The 22,489-nt window shown below is 39.6% G+C and overlaps 1 protein-coding gene across 1 annotated transcript; it reads right to left on the bottom strand.

Annotated features, from left to right (window-relative positions):
• Window positions 1-6,727: 6,727 nt before the first annotated feature.
• On the bottom strand, window positions 6,728-18,807 carry LOC140522263 (uncharacterized). Its single transcript, XM_072637504.1, has 4 exons — window positions 17,921-18,807; window positions 10,850-10,976; window positions 9,999-10,094; window positions 6,728-8,540 (listed from the first exon to the last, which is right to left on the bottom strand). The coding sequence occupies exons 1-4, from the start codon at window positions 17,951-17,953 to the stop codon at window positions 7,174-7,176; spliced, it is 1,623 nt and encodes a 540-aa protein (XP_072493605.1). The 5' UTR covers window positions 17,954-18,807; the 3' UTR covers window positions 6,728-7,173.
• Window positions 18,808-22,489: the final 3,682 nt, after the last annotated feature.

Genomic DNA, 22,489 nt, shown 5'->3' with positions numbered 1-22,489 from the left:
CTTTTTTTTTTATTTAACTTTTAACACTTATTTTCACAAAATTTTGGGTTACAAATTTTCTCCCCTTTTATCCCCTCCCCCCCCCAAACCCAAGCATTCTAGTTGCCCCTGTGACCAATCTGCTCTCTCCTCTATCCTCCCTCCCTGCCCTTGTCTCCGTCTTCTCTTTTGTCCTGTAGGGCCAGATAGCTTTCTTAACCCCTTAACCTGTATTTCTTATTTCCCAGTGGTAAGAACATTACATTTGATCCTAACACTTTGAGTTCCAACTTCTTTAGCTCCCTCCCTCTCCACCCCTTCCCCTTGGAAGACAAGCAATTCAATATAGGCCAAATCTGTGTAGTTTTTCAAATGATTTCCACACTAGTTGTGTTGTATAGGACTAACTATATTTCCCTCCATCCTATCCTGTCCCCCATTACTTCTATTCTCTTAAGATCCTTTCCCTCCCCGTGAGTGTCGACCTCGGATTGCATTCTCCTCCCCATGTCCTCCCCTCTATCCTCCCCCCAACCCTGCTTGTGCCCTTGTCCCCCACTCTCCTGTATTATGAGATAGGTTTTCCTATCAAAATGAGTGTGCATTTTATTCTTTCCTTTCGTGGAATGTGATGAGAGTAGACCTCATGTTTTTCTCTTGCCTCCCCTCTTTATCCCTCCACTAATAAGTCTTTTGCTTGCCTCTTTTATGAGACATAATTTGCCCCATTCAACTTCTCCCATTCTCCTCCCAATATTTCTCTCTCACTGCTTGATTTCATTTTTTTTTTTAAGATATGATCCCATCCTCTTCAAATCACTCTGTGCACTCTGTCTCTATGTATGTGTGCGTGTGTGCATGTGTGTGTATGTACTCCCACCCAGTACCCAGATACTGAAATGATTCAAGAGTTAAAAATATTGTCTTTCCATGTAGGAATGTAAACAGTTCAACTTTAGTAAGTCCCTTATGACTTCTCTTTGCTGTTTACCTTTTCATGCTTCTCTTCATTCTTGTGTTTGAAAGTCAAATTTTCTTTTCAGCTCTGGTCTTTTCATCAAGAATGCTTGAAAGTCCTCTATTTCATTGAAACACCATTTTTTCCCCTGAAGTATTATACTCAGTTTTGCTGGGTAGGTGATTCTTGGTTTTAGTCCTAGTTCCTTGGACTTCTGGAATATCCTATTCCGTTCCCTTCGATCCCTTAATGTAGAGGGTGCTAGATCTTGTGTTATCCTGATTGTATTTCCACAATACTTGAATTGTTTCTTTCTAGCTGCTTGCAATATTTTCTCTTTCACCTGGGAATTCTGGAATTTGGCCACAATGTTCCTAGGAATTTCTCTTTTTGTATCTCTTTCATGCGGTGTTCTGTGGATTCCTTGAATATTTGTTTTGCCCTCTGGTTCTAGAATCTCAGAGCAGTTTTCCTTGATAATTTCATGGAAGATGATGTCTAGGCTCTTCTTTTGATCATGGTTTTCAGGTAGTCCCAGAATTTTTACATTGTCTCTCCTGATTCTATTTTCCAGGTCAGTTGTTTTTCCAATAAGATATTTCACATTATCTTCCATTTTTCGAATCTTCTCGCTATGTTCTGTAATATCTGTCTTTCTCATAAAGTCCTTAGCGTCCATCTGTACCATTCCAGTTTTGAAAGATCTATTTTCTTCAGTGAGCTTTTGAATCTCCTTTTCCATTTGGCTAATTCTGCTTTTGAAAGCATTCTTCTCCTCATTGGCTTTTTGAACCTCTTTTGCCAATTGAGTTAGGCTAGTTTTCAAGGTGTTAATTTCTTCAACATTTTTTTGGTTCTCCTTTAGCAGGGAGCTGATCTGCTTTTCATGCTTCTCTTTCATCCCTCTCATTTCTCTTCCCAGTTTTCCCTCCACCTCTCTAACTTGATTTTCAAAATTCTTTTTGAGCTCTTCCATGGCCTGAGCCCATTGGGTGGGCTGGGGCACAGAATCCTTGATTTCTGTGTCTTTGCCTGATGGTAAGCATTGTTCTTCCTCATCAGAAAGGAAGGGAGGAAGTGTCTTTTCTCCGAGAAAGTACCCTTCAATAGTTTTATTTCTTTTCCCTTTTCTGTGCATTCTCCCCAGCCAGTGGCTTGACCTCTGAATATTCTCCTCACACCCACCTCACCTCCTGATCCTCCCAGCCAGCGTTTGGGGACTGAGATTCAAATGCTGCTTCCCGCCTTAGGGCTTTTGGCGGGGGCAGGGCTGCTATTTAGTGTGAGAATTAAGTTCAGATAGTCAGGTCGGGGCAGGGCTGCCTCTCAGGCACAGTTCCCTCAGGGGGTTTATGCACAGACCTTCCACAATGGATCCAGGCTCCCGCCCGCTTGGGGAGCCCCTGTCTGCAGCTGCCTCTCAGCTTCTATCTCCCGGGGGGGGGGGGGGGGCCGAGCTATGGGAACACCCCACTCCCCTCTCGACCTGCCAAAGAGACTCTCTCGCCGACCCTCGTCACCTGTGGGTGGGGGGGCTTGTGCCGCCACTGGATATCCCGTCCCTGAAGCCTGCTCGGATCTGTATCTCTCGGAGCCCCGGCTGCTGCAGGTCTGGACTGGGGTCCGCGTCTGCAGCGCGATGGACCTTTTGCGAGAGGTTTGCAGGTCCCTCTGTGGGTGGAGGGACCCGCATGGCCGCTGGAGATCCCGTCTCTGTAGCCCGCTCGGATCTTTTCCTCACGGTGTCGCGGCTGCTGCACGGCTGCACTCAGCTCCCAGTCCCGGCGCCCAGTCCACAGCGTGAAGGACCCCCCACGAGAGGTTTGCAGGTCTCTCCAGAACAGAAATCTCCCTCGCACCAATATTCTGTGGCCTCTGGGTGCAGAATTCACCATGAGCTGGTCCCCTCTAGCCGTTCTGTGGGTTGTGGGTTTGGAGCTATGTGTATGTGCATCTTTCTACTCTGCCATCTTGGCTCCGCCCTGGAAGTTGAAGTTTACTAAGAGAAACTGGTTGCAAAGACATCCAATCTGCCCTGCCCCACAATATTTGCCATTTAACCTAAGCTTTATTAAATGTTTATACAAAACTTTTAATCAAAATCATGCACTTTGTCTTCTGTGATCCTTTCTGTCCCTTGACTGGTCATGAGTTTTAACTCTTATCTGTGTATTTTATCGATTGCTTCCATGTTGCTCTCATGTGTTTACAGTGTAATCTTTTATATCTAGATCACATGTCCATTTGCAGCTTATCTCCACATAAGGTAGGGGAGCTTTGGTCTAAATCTCATTTCTGTCATATTCACATATTTTGCTAGCGATGTTTATCAGATATTGAGTCTTTATCACACTAACTTGGGTCTTTGTGCAAATTACTAGGCTACTACTTTCTTCCCTGTGGGTTGGATTCCTAATGTTTCCCTGAATGATGTTTTTTTAAAATCAGGAACAAAGTATTTTTAAAAATAGTGTTTTGTAGGGTAGTTTGAGATTTGGCACTTTCTTAGCCTCCTTTGTGCCCTTTTTTACCCCTTTATTTCCCCTGAGATTCCTGACTTTTCCTTATCAGAATTTTGTTATTGTCTCTCATTTTATAAAATAACCCTTTGGTAATTTGAATGGTAGGGCACTGAAAAAGAAAATTAATTTAAATAGTATTATCATTTTGATAACAAAGGCTTATCCTATCCATGTAATAGTATCAAATAATAGTTTTCACAATTATTTAGGTTTGCCCTTATTTCTTTAAATAAGGGTTTTTACAGTTTTATTTATAAAGTTCTAAGGTGTTTCTTAGTAGGTAAGGTCTCAAGTATTTTATATATTCTGTAATTTTTACAAAAGTAATTTCTTTTTCTATCTCTTTCTGCTGGGTTTTGTTGGTGTGATACAGAAATGTTCATCCTTTTTTGTGGAAGTGTCATATTGCTAAAATTAATAATTATTTCAAATTAATTTGTTGTCTCTCCAGTCTTTAAATACACCATCCTATCATATGCAAAAAGTGATCATTTTGTTCCTTCTTTACCTTTCTTTCTTTATTCCATTTTTTTTCTTATTTCTAGAGACATTATTTCTATTAGTATATAAAACAGATGTGCCAATAATGAATATTCACCCCTGATTTTGTTGGAGAGGAATTCAATTTATGCCCGCTACATAAAATGCTCATTGCTGTCTTTGGATATGTGTGTATGTATGATTAATAGTGTGAGTGTGTGTGTGTGTGTGTGTGTGTGTGTATCCCTAAACTATACTATTGATCATATTAAGGAAAAGTATATTTATTCATGTTTTCTCATTTTTAATAGAAATAGGTGGTGCTTATCAAAAAAAAATTCTGCATCTATTGGTAACATTAATTTCACTTTGTTATTAATGATTTGAGACTGATCTGGTTTAAGAGTCTCCTAAACATGGTGCTATAACAGCCTCTGTTTTCACTTAATAGTATTTTATTTTTTTAATGGAATTTTCAATGGAATACATATTTTTCAAGGTTTTCTGTTCCAATTTTTCTTCTACCCCCATACCCCAAGGTGGTAAGAAATCTGATATAGGCTATACAAGCACAACAATGGGGGAAACCATGAGAAAGAAAATACAAAAGTGAAAATAGTAGACTTTGATCTCCATTCAGACTCCACAGTTCTTTCTCTGGATGAGGACAGCATTTTCTATCATGAATCTTTTAGAATTGTATTAGATAACTATTGCTGAGAAGAGCTAAGTCTATTAAAGCTGATCATTGCACAATGTTGCTGTTACTGTGTACAATGTTTTATGGATTCTGCTTATCACTTCATTCAGCATCAGTTTATTTCTAGGTATTTTCTAGGTTTTTCCGAAATCCACCTGTTCACCATTTCTTATAGAATAGTATTCCATTATATTCATATATCACAGCTTGTTTAGTCATTACGCAGTGGATGGACATCCTCTCAATTTCCAATTCTCTGGCACCACAACAAGAGTTGCTGTAAATATTTTTTGTAAATGAGTCCTTTTCCTTTTATCTCTTTGGGATGTGTGTGTTTGTCCTTTGTTGCCAAAGAAGACCATGCCATCAGAGAAATGATGACATGACTTGCACTTGACTTTTTTTTTTTTGAGTGAGGGAGGGCTATGCAGGTCACCAGCCTCACTTCTCCTCCAGAGCCATGACCACACATTCATCAGGATGACTGGAGATGATCCAGGACAAGGCAATTGGGGTTAAGTGACTTGCCCAAGGTCACACAGCTAGTGAGTGTCAAGTGTCTGAGGTGAGATTTGCACTCAGGTCCTCCTGACTCCTGCACTGGTGCTCTATCCACTGCACCACCTAGCTGCCCAGTCCAAATCCAAGACACCTCTTTGGGATAGAGACCTAGTAGTGGTATTGCTTTGCGTCAAAGGATATACAGAGTTTTATAGCCTTTTGGGCCCAGTTCCAAATTGTTCTCCAGAAGGGTTGGACTAGTTCTGAATTGTGCATTGTGGTTCCCATTTTTCCACATTCCCTCCAGAATCTGTCATTTCTCTTTTCTGTCACACTGACTGAACTGAGGTAGTGTGACATGTTACTTCAAAGATGTTTTCATTTCTCTAATCAATAGTGATCGTTATTACTGATCACTTTGATTTCTTCACTGAAAACTCCTGTTTATATTCCTTAACCATAATGAGAATCTTATTCATCTTTTCATGTGTGTCAGCAACTAGATGACAAGGCATTTGGCTACCATGAGGTCATAGTTAATCCTGCTGTTTACCTGAACTTCAATTCAGAGCACAATTCATCAACATCTGCCACAGGAACTTATGATGCTTTAATTAAGGTGATTCCAAATCTTTACACTACACAATGGCTACCCAAACGAAAAGGAGAAGCAGCACCAGCAACATCAGGAGCACAATTCAGATTATGAAATATTACTTCTCAAACACCAACAATTATTCATCACACATTAGGCTCAGGCTCATCTCATGGCCAAGGGGTCACCCCAAAGTATCTTGCATGCAATATGCCTAGGGATGAAAGTTAATAAACTAAGGTTCTCCCAACACCACCATTCATTCAGTAACCTTTGCCTCAGCCAGCACAAGCTCTCCTTCCCTAAAGGTCTAGAGGAGGATAATATTAAATCTTTACTCCTTTACAGGCCTCTACAGAGGGGAAGGACATCTCCTCCCATGGTGCCTAAATAAGGAATCTCTGAACTGCATCTAGGGACTCGGAACAACAATCTAGTCAGCTAGGGAAATCTTCGCACATTCCTTACAATCATGAAGAATCACTCCTGCAGGAATACTCTGATACACATAGTGTCCTTAGTCTAAACTCAAAGGTTTCTCATCAGAATTCTTTGATGTTGAACAAGTTAAGTCTTGAGGCTGAAAGTCTTCCCATAGTCACTGCATTCAAAAAGTCTCTTTCCAGTATGAGTGTTCTCTAACATTGAGTAAAAGATGCATTCAGGTGGAAGATCTTCCCTTGTACCTTACATTCAGAAGATATGAATTATTTGAAGTGGATAAAGATCTGACTTGGAAGGGAAGGCCTTCCCACACTACTCACATTCATAAAGAATTTCTCTAGAATGAATTCTCTGATACACAGTAAGATGTGTCTTCTTCCTGAAGGCCTTCTCACATTCACTACATACGTAAGGTTTTTCTCCAACATGAATTTTCTCCAACGTAAATTACACATAGAACATTGTAATAAGATATAAATTGCAGAAGGCCTTCCCATACTTCTCACATTCATGAGGAATATCACAAGGATGAATTAACTGAAGTAATGTCCTCTATCTAAAGGCCATCCTGCATGCACTATACTCTTAAGGTTTCTCTCATGAATAAATTCTTTGGTGTTAAGTTGTATCCTCACTCTGAAGGTCTTCCCACATTCATTAAATTCATAAGGTTTCTCTTCAATATGGATTTTTTGATGCTAAGATCTGAGTTGTAGAAGAAAGTTTTCCCATACTCCTTACATTTATTATTTATTATGAATTCTCTGATGCGCAGTTAGATGGTCTTTCCTCTTGTAGGCCTTTCCACATTCATTATGTTCATATGATTTCTCTCCAGTATTCATTCTTTTTGTACAGTAAAGTGTCTTACACCTGAAGGTCTTTCAACATTTATTACATTCATATGATTTTTCTCCAGTATGCATTCTTCACTGTTGAATTAGATCTGAGTTCCACAGAAAAGCTTTCATACAATCCATACACTCACAAGTTTCTATTGAGTATGAATTCTCTGATGCACTTTAAGTTGTGACCAAGTCCTGAAGGCCTTCCCACATTCACTACATTCATAAGATTTTTCTCCAGTATGAATTCTCTGATGCAGAGCTAGGAACTTCTTGCTCCTGAAGGCCTTCCTACATTCACTACATTCATAAGGTTTCTCTCCAGTATGAATTCTTTGATGTACAACAAGTTCTGAGTTGTAGATAAAACCCTTCCCACATTCCTTACATTTATAACACTTCTCTCCAGTATGAATTCTCTGATGAGCAGTAAGATGTGACTTCCTCCTGAAGGCCTTTCCACATTTACAACATTCATAAGGTTTCTCTCCAGTATGAGTTCTGTGATGCAGTGTAAGTTCTGTCTTATCCCTGAAGGCCCTTCCACATTCACTGCATTGATAAGGGTTTTCTTCAGTATGAATTTTTTGATGTACAGTAAGATCTGAGTTGTAGAGGAAACTTTTCTTGCACTCCTTATATTCATTATAAGTGCCCCCAGTATGAATTCTCTGATGACCAATAAGATGGTCCTTCCTCCTGAAGGCCTTTCCACACTTACTACATTCATAAGGTTTCTCTCCAGTATGAATTCTATGATGGACAGTAAGCTCTAGCTTTCTGAAGAAGGCCTTTCCACATTCAATACAACCATAAGGCTTCTCTCCAGTATGAATTCTCTGATGTCGAGTAAGTTCTGAGTTGAAGAGAAAAGCCTTCCCACACTCCTTACATTCATAAAGAATGTTTCCAGTATGAATTCTCTGATGCATTCTAAGTTGTGATTTACTCCTGAAGGCCTTCCCACATTCAGTACATTCATAAGGTTTCTCTTCACTATGAATTCTGTGATGTGTTGTAAGCTGCGTCTTATATCTGAAGGCTTTTCCACATTCAGTACATTCATAAGGTTTCTCTTCAGTATGAACTCTGTGATGCACTGTAAGGTATGTCTTACTCCTGAAGGCCTTCTTGCATTCACTGCATTCATAAGGTTTCTCTCCAGTATGAATTCTGTGATGCACTGTAAGCTGTGTCTTATCCCTGAAGGTCTTACCACATTCACTACATTCATAAGGTTTCTTTCCAGTATGCATCCTCTGATGCATAGCAAGGAGGCTCTTGCTCCTGAAGGCCTTTCCACATTCATTACATTCAGAAGGTTTCTCTCCAGTATGAATTTTATGATGCACAGTAAGATCTTGCTTTCTGAAGAAGGCCTTTCCACATTCTCTACACTCATAAGGATTCCCTTCACTATGAATTCTGTGATCCAGTTCAAGTTGTGTACTACATCTGAAGGCCTTCTCACAATCACTATATTGAGAAGGTTTATCTCCAATAAATTCTCTCCTCTCTGAAAGGAAGAATAAAAGGTCCATTAAGCCTGCCTTTTTTACCCTTTCCCAAGAGTCTTAGTTGCTCAAGGTTTTAGAGCTGTTCTCTCGCCTTCTCCCTTGAAAAGGTTAGTCTCACTAGTCTTTCACCAAGAATCAATTTATCTTACTTGATGACTCAAAAATAACATGTGTAAATAATTTGAGGATGAAATTACCTGAATGTGTACTCTTACTGTACTTTAACTGGCTGAAATTTGAATAAAATAATACTGTTCAGAAAAAGAAAGATGACTTTAAGAAATTGTAAATGCATCCTTACCGTCTGAGGTGAAAATCAGAAAAGACCAAACAGTATGAAAACAGAGAATAGAGTTTAGAGTGAAGAAGAGAAAGAGATACATGAAATAAACCAAATAAAGAAATAGGAGGTGAAAAATTTGACAATTGCTGCCATAAGTTTCCTCTAAAAATCCAACATATTTACTTTGTAAGGAACTGACTGAAATTTTTAAGAGTAAGACATACAGGTGTTTTGGCCAAGAACAATTATTAAGAAGCACCTGAAATATTACTCAAAACTCTAGTAATCAAAGAAGTAAAAATGAAAACATGTGGAGGGAGCAATAAATAGCCATCAAATTAGCAAAGATACTTTTACATGATAAACTCTGGCAATTCTGTTGAAATAAATACTTATTAAGCTGCTGCTCTTTTTCTGAAAAGAAACAGCAACATCAGCTAGAACGACAAAACCGTCCATATCCTTTCACCCAGTCACTCCAGGACGAGGTCTGCTTCATCGATATCTTACTGAAAGCAAACAAAGCAGCCTCAGGAAAATTTTCACAACAGCTTTTTGTAAAATAGGAAAATATTGAAAACCTATAGGTCTAATAATGGGGTCCTGGCTACACAAGTCCTGTTATATGAACAGAGTAATGTGCCCTTGTACACATAATTTCAAAGCATAACGAAAAAAACAGGATGACACATAACATGACAGAATGAAGGGAATGAGTTTTGGAGTAAATATTTTCAAAAGTAATAGCAGTAAAGCAACACAATCATAAAAGCAAAACAAAGGAAAATATAATAAGAGAACTAAGAAGCAAAAAGAGCACATTACTTAATGTCTTCAGTAATATGCTTATTTTAAAAGGGAGAATGAATTCATGCAAGTGAAGCACGAAAATCCCTACTTACAAGAACATAATCTTCAAGGGACAGAAGAGAAATAACTGCCCTCTACTAAGGAAAGAACATTCTTTGAGAGTGGAGGTACATTTCAGAAAAGAGACAAGTAAAAAAAGTAACTTCTTGATGTACAAAAAGAAGTTTGAAAGTCTCAGCTCCTCCCCACAGGCCTGAGAAGCTTTGATAGGCCATTTTGTTCAACATTTTCCAAGAGCTTTGACCCAAAATGACCAAGAGATCCCTACTTCGCAATGACCCATCTGCTTGGTTTTTATAGTCACCTGGACAGCTGCTTCTGGGAATGTCTGACTCTGGCAGCCAAGATGTTCCCTTTCTTTCCAATTGGGAGATCACATCTGGTTTGGAAACTGCAAATCCTGTTCATTGAAAATGAAAAAATGCTAGGGAGTCATCTCAGAGTTCCATCATAGAACAGAGAAATGCAATATTCCTTCCAACTCTGAGTAGAAATGTCGGGGAAGAAGGGCCCTGAATATATATCTTATACCACCAAGAGCATTACGTTAGCTGATTTTGTCTGAGACTTTTGTTTTTCAAACATGTGAGTCTCAATGTGCTGCGTGGAGGGAGAAGTTGAGTTCTTTTTTCCTTTTCAGGTGTCAGAGAGCGGAGAAATTACATTTTTAAAAAAGCAACCCCAAAACTTAATAAAAGAATTCAGAACTAGTTTAAGCCCTCTTTGGGAAAAAACAGCAGGCGTGCTAGGAAGACCTTAAGCAAAATAGAAAGGACCTCCAAAAGACATTCTACATTATGGCAAAATGGATTACCGAATAGGACCTAGGGAAAAATAGTTCAATTGACTTACTCCTTGATGAGGTAGTAGGAACACAGTGTGTGATGAAACCTACACTACGATTAAAAAGAAAATCTTGGATTTGAAGCAACAGAGACGGGGAAGTACATTCTCCTGGATAACAAGAAATCAAGAAGTCCATTTCCAGACTTACTAAGCTAAGACCATTTTTCCTGGAAACAGGCAGCACAAGTAACCTGTCTCTTGGCTACAAAAACATCAGGAATAGTTTACTATTGTATGCGAAAGAATAACTTAAGATCCTGAAAATTTTCACAGTATACATCAAGACTTCAAAGGAGTAGCTGTTCTTACCCAAAGACACCAAGTTCCTATAGTTCTCCAGCATTACATGCCTGTACAACTTTTTCTGAGATGGGTTCAATTGTACCCACTCCTCTTGGGTGAATTCCACAGCCACATCCTTGAATGTCAGTGATTCCTGAAATACCCAAAACATTTGTGCTTACCCAGTTGTACCACTAAGTGTTATTCAGTTCAAATGTAAACTGCTTGCCAGTAGATTGACGGAATGGAGGCAGTTGAGTCAATCACATTAACTCCATTTTTTCATTGAAGTCTAGAGATAGCTTAATTCTTTTTCTGTGCAATTATAGGTTCAATTCTATAGATTCTGCTTTGTGAGAAAATTTATTCACTTGTGGGATAAGGAGAAAACCTTATTGAAGTGTTTGAAAGTAACTCCCCCACTCTTTGAAAATAGCCCTGCATGGCTGGGAAACCAGAACATCTCTTCCTCCTGTTTAGAGACCCTTAACTAAGAACTAAGGTTATTCTAACCAGAAACCCAGGCAGATGCAAAAGGACTGATTTAAGTTCTCACAATTCTACATCTCAAGCAACCTATATGTCTTTGTGAAGACTTGCCCTTTAGTGAACAGTTACTATTTTCCGATGAAGAAATCAAAACAATTCAATCACATAAAAAATACTCTAAATCATTACTGATTAGAAAAATGTCAATTAAAACAACCTTGAGGCATCATTTTACACCTCCCAGATTGGCCATAACAATAGAAGGGCAAAGTGACAAACTTTGGAGGGGAGATGGAAAAAACTCCATTTTGTTATTGGTGCAATCAAAAAATGATCCAGCCATTTTGGTGAGCAATCTGGTGACAAAAAAATGCTGAAAAATTATGCCCAAAGAGTCTTAAACTACCTACACCTTCTGACCTAGCAATGTCACTACATCTCCAAAGATAATTAGGGATAAAGAAAAAGAATCTATATTTTGTGAAATGTTTATAGCAGCTCCTGGTGGTAAAGAACTGGAAACTGCAGGAATGTACATCAATGAGGGAATGGCTGAATAAGTTGTGGTATGATTGGGATGGAATACTATTGTGATATAAGAAATGATGAGCTATGATTTCAGAAAAACAGAGATAGACTTCCATGAAATAATGACCAAAAAATAAGCAGAACCAAGAGAACACTGTATACAGTAACAATAATATTGTTTTAAGAACTACTTTGAGTGAATATGTTACTTTATCTATTACAAATACCCAAATTAATGATAAAGGACATGTAGACAAGAAAGATGCTCTCTGCATCCAGAGGAAGAACTGATAAATTGAAGTATGCATAGAATAAATACACACACACACACACACACACACACACACACACACAAACCTATATGTGTCCAATGCAAGCCATCTCTAATGTAGAAACAGAATGGGAAGAAAAAAAGGAATTTTACATGATAATTTTATTGTATATTTGAAAGGAATAACAAGTTGTACATAGCACATTTGTAGTTTCATGTACAATGTACAATCATCTTTTCTATCTTACTGTAGGATGGAAATATTTGTTTTATTCAGTAAATTTAAAATAAAATTTAAACAATTACCACTTCTGATAGCAGAAAAGATGGAGACCACTAGAGGAGAATGTTTTATGAACTGTCACATAAAGACACTATCATGGATACTGTTGTGCAAGTACTTCTTTGGTATAAAGGAGGATTAAATTTGGAGGGTGAAGGAAAAAAGTCTTTTTCCAGAAATGACTGAAATGAAATAGCAGAAAACTTTATAGAAAAAAATAAAAGAAACTTTTCCAATTGCTCCCTGTTCTGTGCCCTTTAAATGCTTTCAGTGAAGCCTCCTCACCAGAGGACAAGAAGTCCACCAGAGGACAAGAAGTTCTGAAACAGCTGTTTCCCAACATAGACTGACATCATGTCTCCTCTGGGTCACTCACATGCTAAAAAAGCCAGGTAGCTCAGGGGCTGTGGCCTTGATTGCAGAAGTAACCACAACTGCTTTCATTCAGTTCCCCTCGATAGGCTCTCTTACCCAGATGGGCTTTCAAAGAGGCCCTTCTGGGGTCAGTAATCGCTTTAGGCAACAAACATTTGGAAAGTTCTTCCAAAGGTAAAAAGACACTGATTCTTCACACTCCACGTTGGTGACTTTAGTCCCTGGTGAGCTAGTTATTTAACCCCTTCCATTCAGGTTGGACGAAAGAACAAGGATCCAAAATGCCTTCAAGAGCTTAGAAGAATGGGCTGAATCTAACAAGAAGGGACCTAGGAAGGATCACTGCAAGCCACATTTCTGGCCTAACTGAGGCATTAATGGAAGTCTAATTTCAGGACTTTGGAGGACAAGTTCCTCTCCTCTTCAATTGTGAGTGCCATATTTTGAGATCAAATCTCTGTGACAATTTTGATTATGAGATTGTATAGGAAGTCTCAAAAAAATCTACCAACGATAACAAAATGACAAAAAGATCTCATTATTTGAACTACAGAGGTGTCCTGATTAGCTAAACGAAATATACAAAATGTTTATGTAAAACAAAAAAGACCCAACTGAACAATAAGGACACAATTATTTGCATTAACAAGAGAATTTATCTATTAAATGAATGCATAAAAGGAGGTTTTGCTTTATGAAAGAATATACTACAAAGGTCCTATAAATTTCTCTTATGTATTTCAAATATGATTTGATTAACACAACTTCTAATGGACATGCCAAATGCACTAAACAAGGTAAACCAAAATGACTACTCTTAAGTTTTCTCCCCTTTAGGAAAGCTCCTACCAAGGGGAAGGGTCCTGGAGCAGGAAATGATCTTATGACTTGAAGGAGTCAAAAAAAATTTTTTTTATACTCAGCTTCAAAAGTTTAGAATTTTTTCTTAATTTTTTCCCAAATTAATTTATTTGTTTTCAGTTTTCAACAATCACTTCCATGAGTTTCAAATTTTCTCCCCCTTCCTCCCCTACATGGCATGCAATCTTATATGGGCTCTATACATACATTCTTATTAAACACATTTTCACATTGGTCATGTTGCATGCAATTAAAATGAATGGGAGAAACAATGAGAAAAACAAAACATAACAAAAGAGAAAATAGTCTGCTTCATTCTTCATTCTGACTCCATGGTTCTTTCTCTGGATATAGATGGCTTGTGGCATCATGAGCCTTTTGGAAATCTTTTAGGTCTTTGCACTGTAGTGAAGGGCTAAGTCTATCAAAAACCGGCCTTGCATACTGTGTATAATGTTCTCTTGGTTCTGTTCATTTCACTCAGCATCAGTTAACATTAAGTCTTTCCAGATTTTTCTGAAGTCTGCCTGTTCATCATTTCTTACAGCATAATAGTATTCCATTACATTCATATACCACAACTTGCTCAGCCATTCCCCAATGGATAGGCATCTCCTCAATTTCCAGTGCTTGGCCACTACAGAAAGAGCTGCTATAAATATTTTTGTACATGTGAGTCCTTTTACCATTTTTATGAACTCTTTGGTATACAGACCTAGTAGCTATATTGCTGGGTCAAAGGGTATACACATTTTTGTAGTCCTTCGGGCATATTTCCAAATTGCTTTCCAGAATGGTTGGATCAGCTCACAACTCCACCTACAATCAATTACTGTTCCAACTCTCCCACATCTTCTCCAACATTTATCATTTTCCTGTTTTGTCATGGTAGCCAATCTGAGAAGTGTGGTGTAGTACCTCAGAGTTGTTTTGATTTGCATCTGTCTAATCAATAGTGATTTAGAGCAATTTTTCATACTATGAGTAGCTTATAAGTGACTAAGGCTAGATTTGAACTCAGGAAAATGAGTCTTTTTGACTCCAGGCACAGAGCTGCAGAGCTGCCTTGGTACAGATTAATACAAATTCACTCATACATGTATACATACATAGTCAAGTATTTACACAAAGGAAATTCCATTCAATCTGATTGTCTCCTCTTATAGGAAGCAGTGTGGAATGGTAGAAACTGCTCATTTTGTATTCAAAAGATCTGAATGTGAGTCCAGGCTCTGTTACTCCTAATGTGAAATTGAGGAAATTGTTCACCTTCTCTGACCTCAATACTTCATCTGAAAAATTAGGAGGTTGTAAGAGAGGACTTCTAAGGTTCCAGATCTAAATCTCTGACCTACCATATAAATCAGTGGGCTTTAACTTCATTATGAGAGTTTCCAGTATTTTACAATCCTCTTTTGACAGAAACAGTCAGGACAGTTCTCCAGAAGCTATGCAGATCTATCTAGAACGTTTTCTCAGTGTTGGTTTATTTTAAAGCATCCCAAAGGAGCAGATATTCTCTAAGCCAAGTTCCTAGGTGATTTTGCTGCCCATTTGGAACTAATCTCTGAAGGAAGGAAAGATTTTCTATGCTAGGATAATTCTGTGGCCTCTTTCTTCCGTGTCCCCTACTGTGGCCTTTTCCTTAACACAACTGATGCTGGCCACTGCTAGTATGAATGCCCTGTGCAGTGGGCTCTGGACTCATGTGGGCTATAACACCAAGATTTTGTTTCTTGAACAGTTTTTAATAATTCAGGGACCTCTTGACTCCCAACATCGACAAAACAAATAGCTTAGCCTACTGAGAGGGACCTTTTATAAGCATGGATTCTATTTAAGCTTACATCAAATGAATTTTTGAATCCAAAAATATCAAGTTGCTATACATGTGCTCCCCAATCTCTGTGGTCACCACCACCACCTCCCTTTTGAGAAAGCTAAATTCCACAGGCCTCTGAATATAGTTTGTGTAAAAACTGATTCTTCTAGCCGCCAAAATTAAAACTAAAAGAGTGTTTGACTCCCATGAGATAACCTTGTTTTGTTTTAAAAAAAAAATCTTGTTAACCACAAATGACATTGAATAAGTGACTTGGTGTGGGTTTTCTGCTTATTTCTAATTATTAATAATTATCCTAATCATCTGTCTTTTTTATATATTACTAACAAAGCCCAACAGCATGAAATAAAAAGAGAAATCCTAAAGTTACTGTAGATACTATAAAATATTTGAGAGTCTACCTGCCAAAACAAACCCAGGGACTATATGAACACATTTAGAAAACATTTTTTGTACAAATAGAGTCAGATCTAAATAACTGGAAAAACATTGGTGGCTGGTGGGTAGGCTGACCTAATGTAATAAAAATGAAAATTCCACCTAAATTAATTTACTTATTTAGTGCCATACCAATCAAATTACCAAAAAATTATAGTGCTAGAAAAAATAATATCAAAATTTATTTGGAAGAACAAAAGATCCAGAGTATCAAGGGAATTAATGAAAGAAATGCTAGGAAAGGTGGCCTAACCATACCAGATCTTAAATTGTATTATAAAGCAGCAGTCGTCAAAATCACTTGGTATTGCCAAAAACGTAGAGGGGTAGATCAGTGCAGTTAAGTACACAAGATAGAGTAGTCAGTGATTATAGCAGTATTCTGTTTGACAAACCTAAGAACCCCAGCTTGTGGAATAAGAACTCACTGTCTGACAACAACTGCTGGGAAAACTGGAAAAAATGGTGTGGTGGAAACTGGGCATAGACCAATGCCTGACACCATATACCAGAAAAAAAGTCCGAATGGGTACACAACCTAAGTATAAAGACTGACACTATAAACAAATTAGGGGAACAAAGAATAGTTTGTCAGATTTGTGGAGGAATTTATGACCAAACGAGAGAGAATGTTATGAAATGCAAAATGGAAAATTTTGATTACATTAAACTGAAAAGTTTTTGCACAAACAAATCCAACACAACCAAGATTAGGAGGGAAGTGGAAAACTGGAAAAGAATTTTTACAACTAGTGTCTGTGATAAAGGCCTCATTTCTAAAACATAGAGGACTGAATCAAATATGCAAGAATACACATCATTCCCCAGTTGATAGTCAAAAGATAGGAACAGGCAGTTTCAAGAAACAAAATCTTGGTGTTATAGCCCACATGAGTCCAGAGCCCACTGCACAGGGCATTCATACCAGCAGTGGCCAGCATCAGTTGTGTTAAGGAAAAGGCCACAGTAGGGGACACGGAAGAAAGAAGCCACAGAATTATCCTAGCATAGAAAATTTTTCCTTCCTTCAGAGATTAGTCCCAAATGGGCAGCAAAATCACCTAGGAACTTGGCTTAGTAAGAGAATATCTGTTCCTTTGGGATGCTTTAATATGCAGCAACACTGAGAAAACGTTCTAGATGATCTGCATAGCTTCTGGAGAACTGTCCTGACTATTTCTGGCAAAAGAGAACTGTAAAATACTGAAAACTCTCATAATGAAGTTAAAGCCCACTGATTTATATGGTAGGTCAGAGATTTAGATCTGGAACCTTAGAAGTCCTCTCTTACAACCTCCTAATTTTTCAGATGAAGTATTGAGGTCAGAGAAGGTGAACAATTTCCTCAGTTTCACATTAGGAGTAACAGAGCCTGGACTCACATTCAGATCTTTTGAATACAAAATGGGCAGTTTCTACCATTCCACACTGCTTCCTATAAGAGGAGATAATCAGATTGAATGGAATTTCCTTTGTGTAAATACTTGACTACGTATGTATATATGTATGAGTGAATATGTATTAATCTGCACCAAGGCAGCTCCACAGCTCAGTGCAGAGTTCTGGGCCTGGAGTCAGAAAGACTCATTTTCCTGAGTTCAAATCTAGCCTCAGTCACTTATAAGCTGTGTGACCCTGGGCAAGCCACTTCACCCTGCTTGCCTCAGTTTCCTCATCGGTATAATGGGCTGGAGAGGGAAATGATAAACCACTCCAGTGTTTGCCAAGAACACCTCAAACGGGGTCAGGAAGTCAGAAATTATGGAGAACGATTGAACAAACTTACATGCACATGTAGCTTTCTAAAAATGTACATACAGACCTAAGTATGTCTAGGTTTATATATTTCTTGTCTGTGTGGGGAAGATAAACTGGTCTGTTACCATTTGGCTCGACACTGATGATTCATTCCCTCGTGCCCACAATTTCTAGGGTTATAACACCGGAGAAAGAACCATATCGCGGGGTCTCTGGCCTGAGGCTGTCAGGAAGGCAGCACGTGGCACTCACCTTTCTGGGCCTGGGTCTCAGCACAGGGGCCATCCCTCTTCCTCCAGGCTCCCCGCTACTGTTGGGGGGGGGGGGGGGGGGGCGCAGAGGCCACACGAGGCAGGGCTGGGGAGGGAAGGAGAACGGAGAGGAGCTGGCCAGCTGGGGACTAGGAATCCTCACTTCCGCCCTGGGAAGAGGGTCCCACGCTGGGGGGTGGGCTAACAAGTAGTCATTTCTCTCCTGGGGGGCGCCAATCACGCTTTAGGGAACAAGATCTCAGCAGGGGGCACGGACGGTGGGCAGCAGCAGGGAAGGCTTCCCGCAGGAGGGGTGCCCCAGAGGATGCCGGGAAGAGGAGATGAGGCCACAAGGAGGGCTGGACTGGGGAGTAGCCGGGCCCACGTGGGGAGCACCGGGGGAGGATCGAGGCCTGGAGCGGCAGGACTTGACCTGGTCAAGGGTCGCCGGCGTCACCGAACGAGGATTAGAACCCACGCCCAAACCACCTCCGCCTGCTCCTCCTTCAGCCCCTACCCTGGCCGCCCCCAAATTCCTGGAAGCCCGCGCCGGGCGCTTGCTTCCTCCTCTCTCAGACGCCCTCCCCTTCCAGCCCCCCGGGCCCCGACCTCGCCGCACCCACGAAGCCAGCCTCTGCCTGGGTCTGGCCGCGCTCTCGGTGGCCACGCACCCTGTCGCAGTGCGGCCCAGGTCAGAGCGGTAGAAGCTACCACCCAGCTCTCACGGAAGAGGCAGAGAAGAAACAAGGCGGAAGTGACGTAAAAAGACGGAAGTTCCACCCTCCAGACCTTATGCTTGGAAAAAAAATGCCCCCGACGTGCACCGCCTTCTGGGAATCGTAGTGTGTTTGCTGAGGATCGTGATGCGCATGCCTGGACATCCACCGCTTCCCCCGGCCTGGAATGCAGTCCCGCCTCTTTGCCTGCCTGCCCCTTCCGGCCTTTGTAGCCCCGCCCCTTCCGCTCTTCCCCTGACCTTGTGAATGCCAGTACCTTGGTACATGGACGAAATAAAAGTAAAGGTCAGCATGTACCTGGAGCGTCCCCGTCCGGCTCTGTTAGGCACTTTACGGTGACTGTCTCATGGGGTCCTACCACAACCCTGGGGCCCCCATTTTATAAAGGCAGAAGCTAGGGCGAAGGGACCGTGCCTGGGTCTCTCCGCTGCCTGGACCAGCTCCCAGCCCGATCCCTTCTCCTCCCTCCGGTCTTCCCCAGCCTCCAATGGCCGCAGGGGCGCTGCCTCGGTCTCCCATCCCCCGCTGTCCGGACCGGGGAGGACTCTGCCCGGCTCTGCCTCCCTCCGGGCCGATGCCCTGCCCCGGCAGCTGCCCTGCTCTCTCCCTCGGTATTGGAGGAAGTGACGGGGGAGAAGCAAGAGGAGAAGCAGACGTCGGGATGTTCGGACAGGGCCGACAACGGCCCCGGGTCCTGGTCCTTCCTCTTGGCTTTGCCATGTAGGTAACATCCAAAGATTGCTCCTGCTCTCAAGTGGACATCTGAGCCCATGGGAGACCTCACCCAGCAGTTTGAAAGGCGCCTGAGAAGGACGGACATCAGAAGTAGACAGACAGCTTCCCCTGGAGTCCTGAGCAGACCTGCATGAAGAACATCCCCTCCCTCCCTGAGTTCCTTACGTACCCAGGACTGGTTCCTTATGTCTTGGGTAGCTTTAGCTTATGTTTACTTAGTTGTCTGTATTCCCATTATGCTCCCCACCTTGATCCCCATCGCTTGTTTGCCGTCGCCTCGCAATAGCTCTCCATCTCTGAGGATGTCCCACTACAGGGAAACAGCAGCTCCTCCATCTCCCCACTCACCCCATAAAGCAGACTCCTTGGGACAAAGAATTCAACATTATCCTTAGTTCCCGCTTAGTGATTGGGAAAAATCTGATAAGGATTTTTATAACTTCCCCCCTGATGAAGAGAGGGGTTTTTCCATACTTTCCTTTGTCTAAAGATGAACACTTGGGTTTGCCTTTGACCAAAAGGAGGAAAGCATAATCATTTCTGAACCCCAGTATGAGCCAGAGCTTAAACTAATCCATCTTACTGTGTTGCTATGCTTTAAAAATGTCATTTCCTGCCTCAACAACTTCAAAGACCTGTTTATAACAGGATGCCTGCAACCAGAGTGATGGGAATTATCTTTCTTAGCATCCCAGAGGCATGTGCAGAGACAGAGAAAAATATATCCTGCGTTGGTAAATTTCAACTGACACTGCTTTATTAATTGTCTTGTCAATTTCTGTTTGCAACTTGTTCAACTAAGAAAATTTCTTCCTCATGGTATAGTTAAAGACATATGGGGACCATAAATCTGAGGGACATAGACATCCTGGGATTGTCCAAAAACATATGTAAGCCTGGTCATTCTTTTATCAGACAATCAGAACTTACCTTTTCGCTCATTGTGCATACAGTCTCGCTAGGTTCAGATCACTTTAAGGGAATAAACAATACAAATTTATATATCACCTAGCTTGCTTGGCACTTAATAGTGCTATCACTTTGATAAAAAGGCTTATCCTATCCATGAGGAAATAAGAGTTTTCGAATTATTTAGGTTTGCCTTTATTTCTTTAAGTAATGGTTTAGAGTTTTATTTATAAAGTTCTTATGTGTATCTTGGGAGTTGTCTCAAGTATTTTATATATTCTGTAGTTTTTGCAAAAGCAGTTTTTTTAATCTCTTCTGGCTGGGTTTTATTGATTTAATGTAGAAATGCTTATGCTTTGTGTGGATATGTGTGATGCTGCTAAAATTAATAATTATTTCAATTTTAGTTGTCTCTCCAGTGTCCTTAAATGCACCATCCTATCAGCTGCCAAAGTGATCACTGTTTCTTCATTACCTTTGTTGATTCATTCTATTTTTCTTGTCATATTTCTGTAGCCATTATTTCTAGCAATATGTAAAATAGATGTGGCAACAATGAATATTCACCCCTGATTTTGTTGGAGAGAAATTTAATTTATTCCCACTACATCAAATGCTCACTCCTGTCTTTGGATATGTATGTGTGTATGTATGATGAATAGTATATCTTTGGGATATATATGTATCCATAAAGTATACTATTAAGCATATTAAGGAAAGGTACATTTATTCATATTTTTTCTAGAGTTTTTAATAGAAAGTTTGTGTTCATTAAAAATTTTTTTTAATCTATTGGTAATATTTTTACTTTTTATAAATATGGTTTATTGTTTTTATTAATATTTAACTGATACAGCAATTTTGGAATGAATCCATCCTACTCATAAAAATAATCCTTATTCTGTTTTGAGGGGTATTCTTGCTAAGATTTTATTAAAAAATTTTTGCATTAATGTTCATTAGGAGTATTAATTTGAAGTTTTGTTTTTGTGTTGACTCCTCCTTTATCTCAAGTCCATATTTATGTCACAGGAATTTTGTAAAATACTTTCTTTTGCTATTTCTGCTAATTTTGGAACTAATTCATTTTGAATGTTTGATAGAATTCACTTTTGATTGCATCTGGTCCTGCAGTCCCCATCCTTACCTCCCCATTCCAAACCCATTAGGATTTCTTTATGTCTTCCTCTGAGATAGGAATGTTCAAATTTTCTGTTTCTTATTCCATTAATTTGAGTATTTTATATTTTTCTAAATATTTCTTTCCTGCAGATTGATGTATTTGACATAGAGTTGGGAAAAAATAACATTTTTTCTTTTTTAAAATTAATTCTATAAGACTTTGAGTTCTAAAATGTCTCCCCCTTTCTTCCAACCCCCCCCAAGATGACCTGAAAATTTCTAAGAACATCCTTTATTTATTTAATATAAACTATTTTTCATTTTTAATGGTACTTTAATTTACCCTTTATTCTCTTAAATCAAATTAGCCAATAGCTTATTTACTTGATTGTTTTTCTCCCTGAAATGTTTGTAATTTTATCTGTTTATTCATTTTTTTCACTTTTAATTTTGTTAATGTCTAACTTAATTTCAGCATTTGTTGTGGTATTTAATTAGCGTTTTTAATCTGATTTGTGTTTTAGTTGCACATCAAATTCATTAACCTGTCAGTCAGTCTACTAGCATTTATTAAGCACCTACTATGTCCCAGGCACTTTAGGGATAGAAAGGAAGCCATAAAAACATAGTCCTCATTGCCCATAGTTCTACCATTTACATCAAACAAGGCAAGATAGCTGTTCAGATACCTATATTAGCAAGAAACTGTATGAGAACCCAAAACACAGAAAGCAAAGGGAATGCTGCCACCAGCCACAGGGCCCGTTGCCTGGAAGCCCTTTGATATTTTTATTTAAAAACTGATTATTTACAAAAATATAGCTAATATTGATAGAGTGAAGTGGTTCTCTCATTTTATCCTCACAACAACCTTGGAAAGTAGGTGCTGTGATTATCTCCATTTTACAGATTTTTAAAGAAACTATGACAGAATTAAGTGACATTTCATGTTTGGCAAAATGCGGTCCAACAAAGGAAAACCAAGCACAATCAGCAGATAAGGGAATTTAAAACAATCAAAAAGGAGATTTCCTGGGATGTCAGGAATTCCACTGCCAATGTGGGTT

This window comes from Notamacropus eugenii, chromosome 1, assembly GCF_028372415.1.
Source record: "Notamacropus eugenii isolate mMacEug1 chromosome 1, mMacEug1.pri_v2, whole genome shotgun sequence".
NCBI lineage: Eukaryota > Metazoa > Chordata > Mammalia > Diprotodontia > Macropodidae > Notamacropus > Notamacropus eugenii.
The sequence above is the reverse complement of the archived record's forward strand: the minus strand, read 5'-3'. Positions and strand labels throughout refer to the sequence as shown.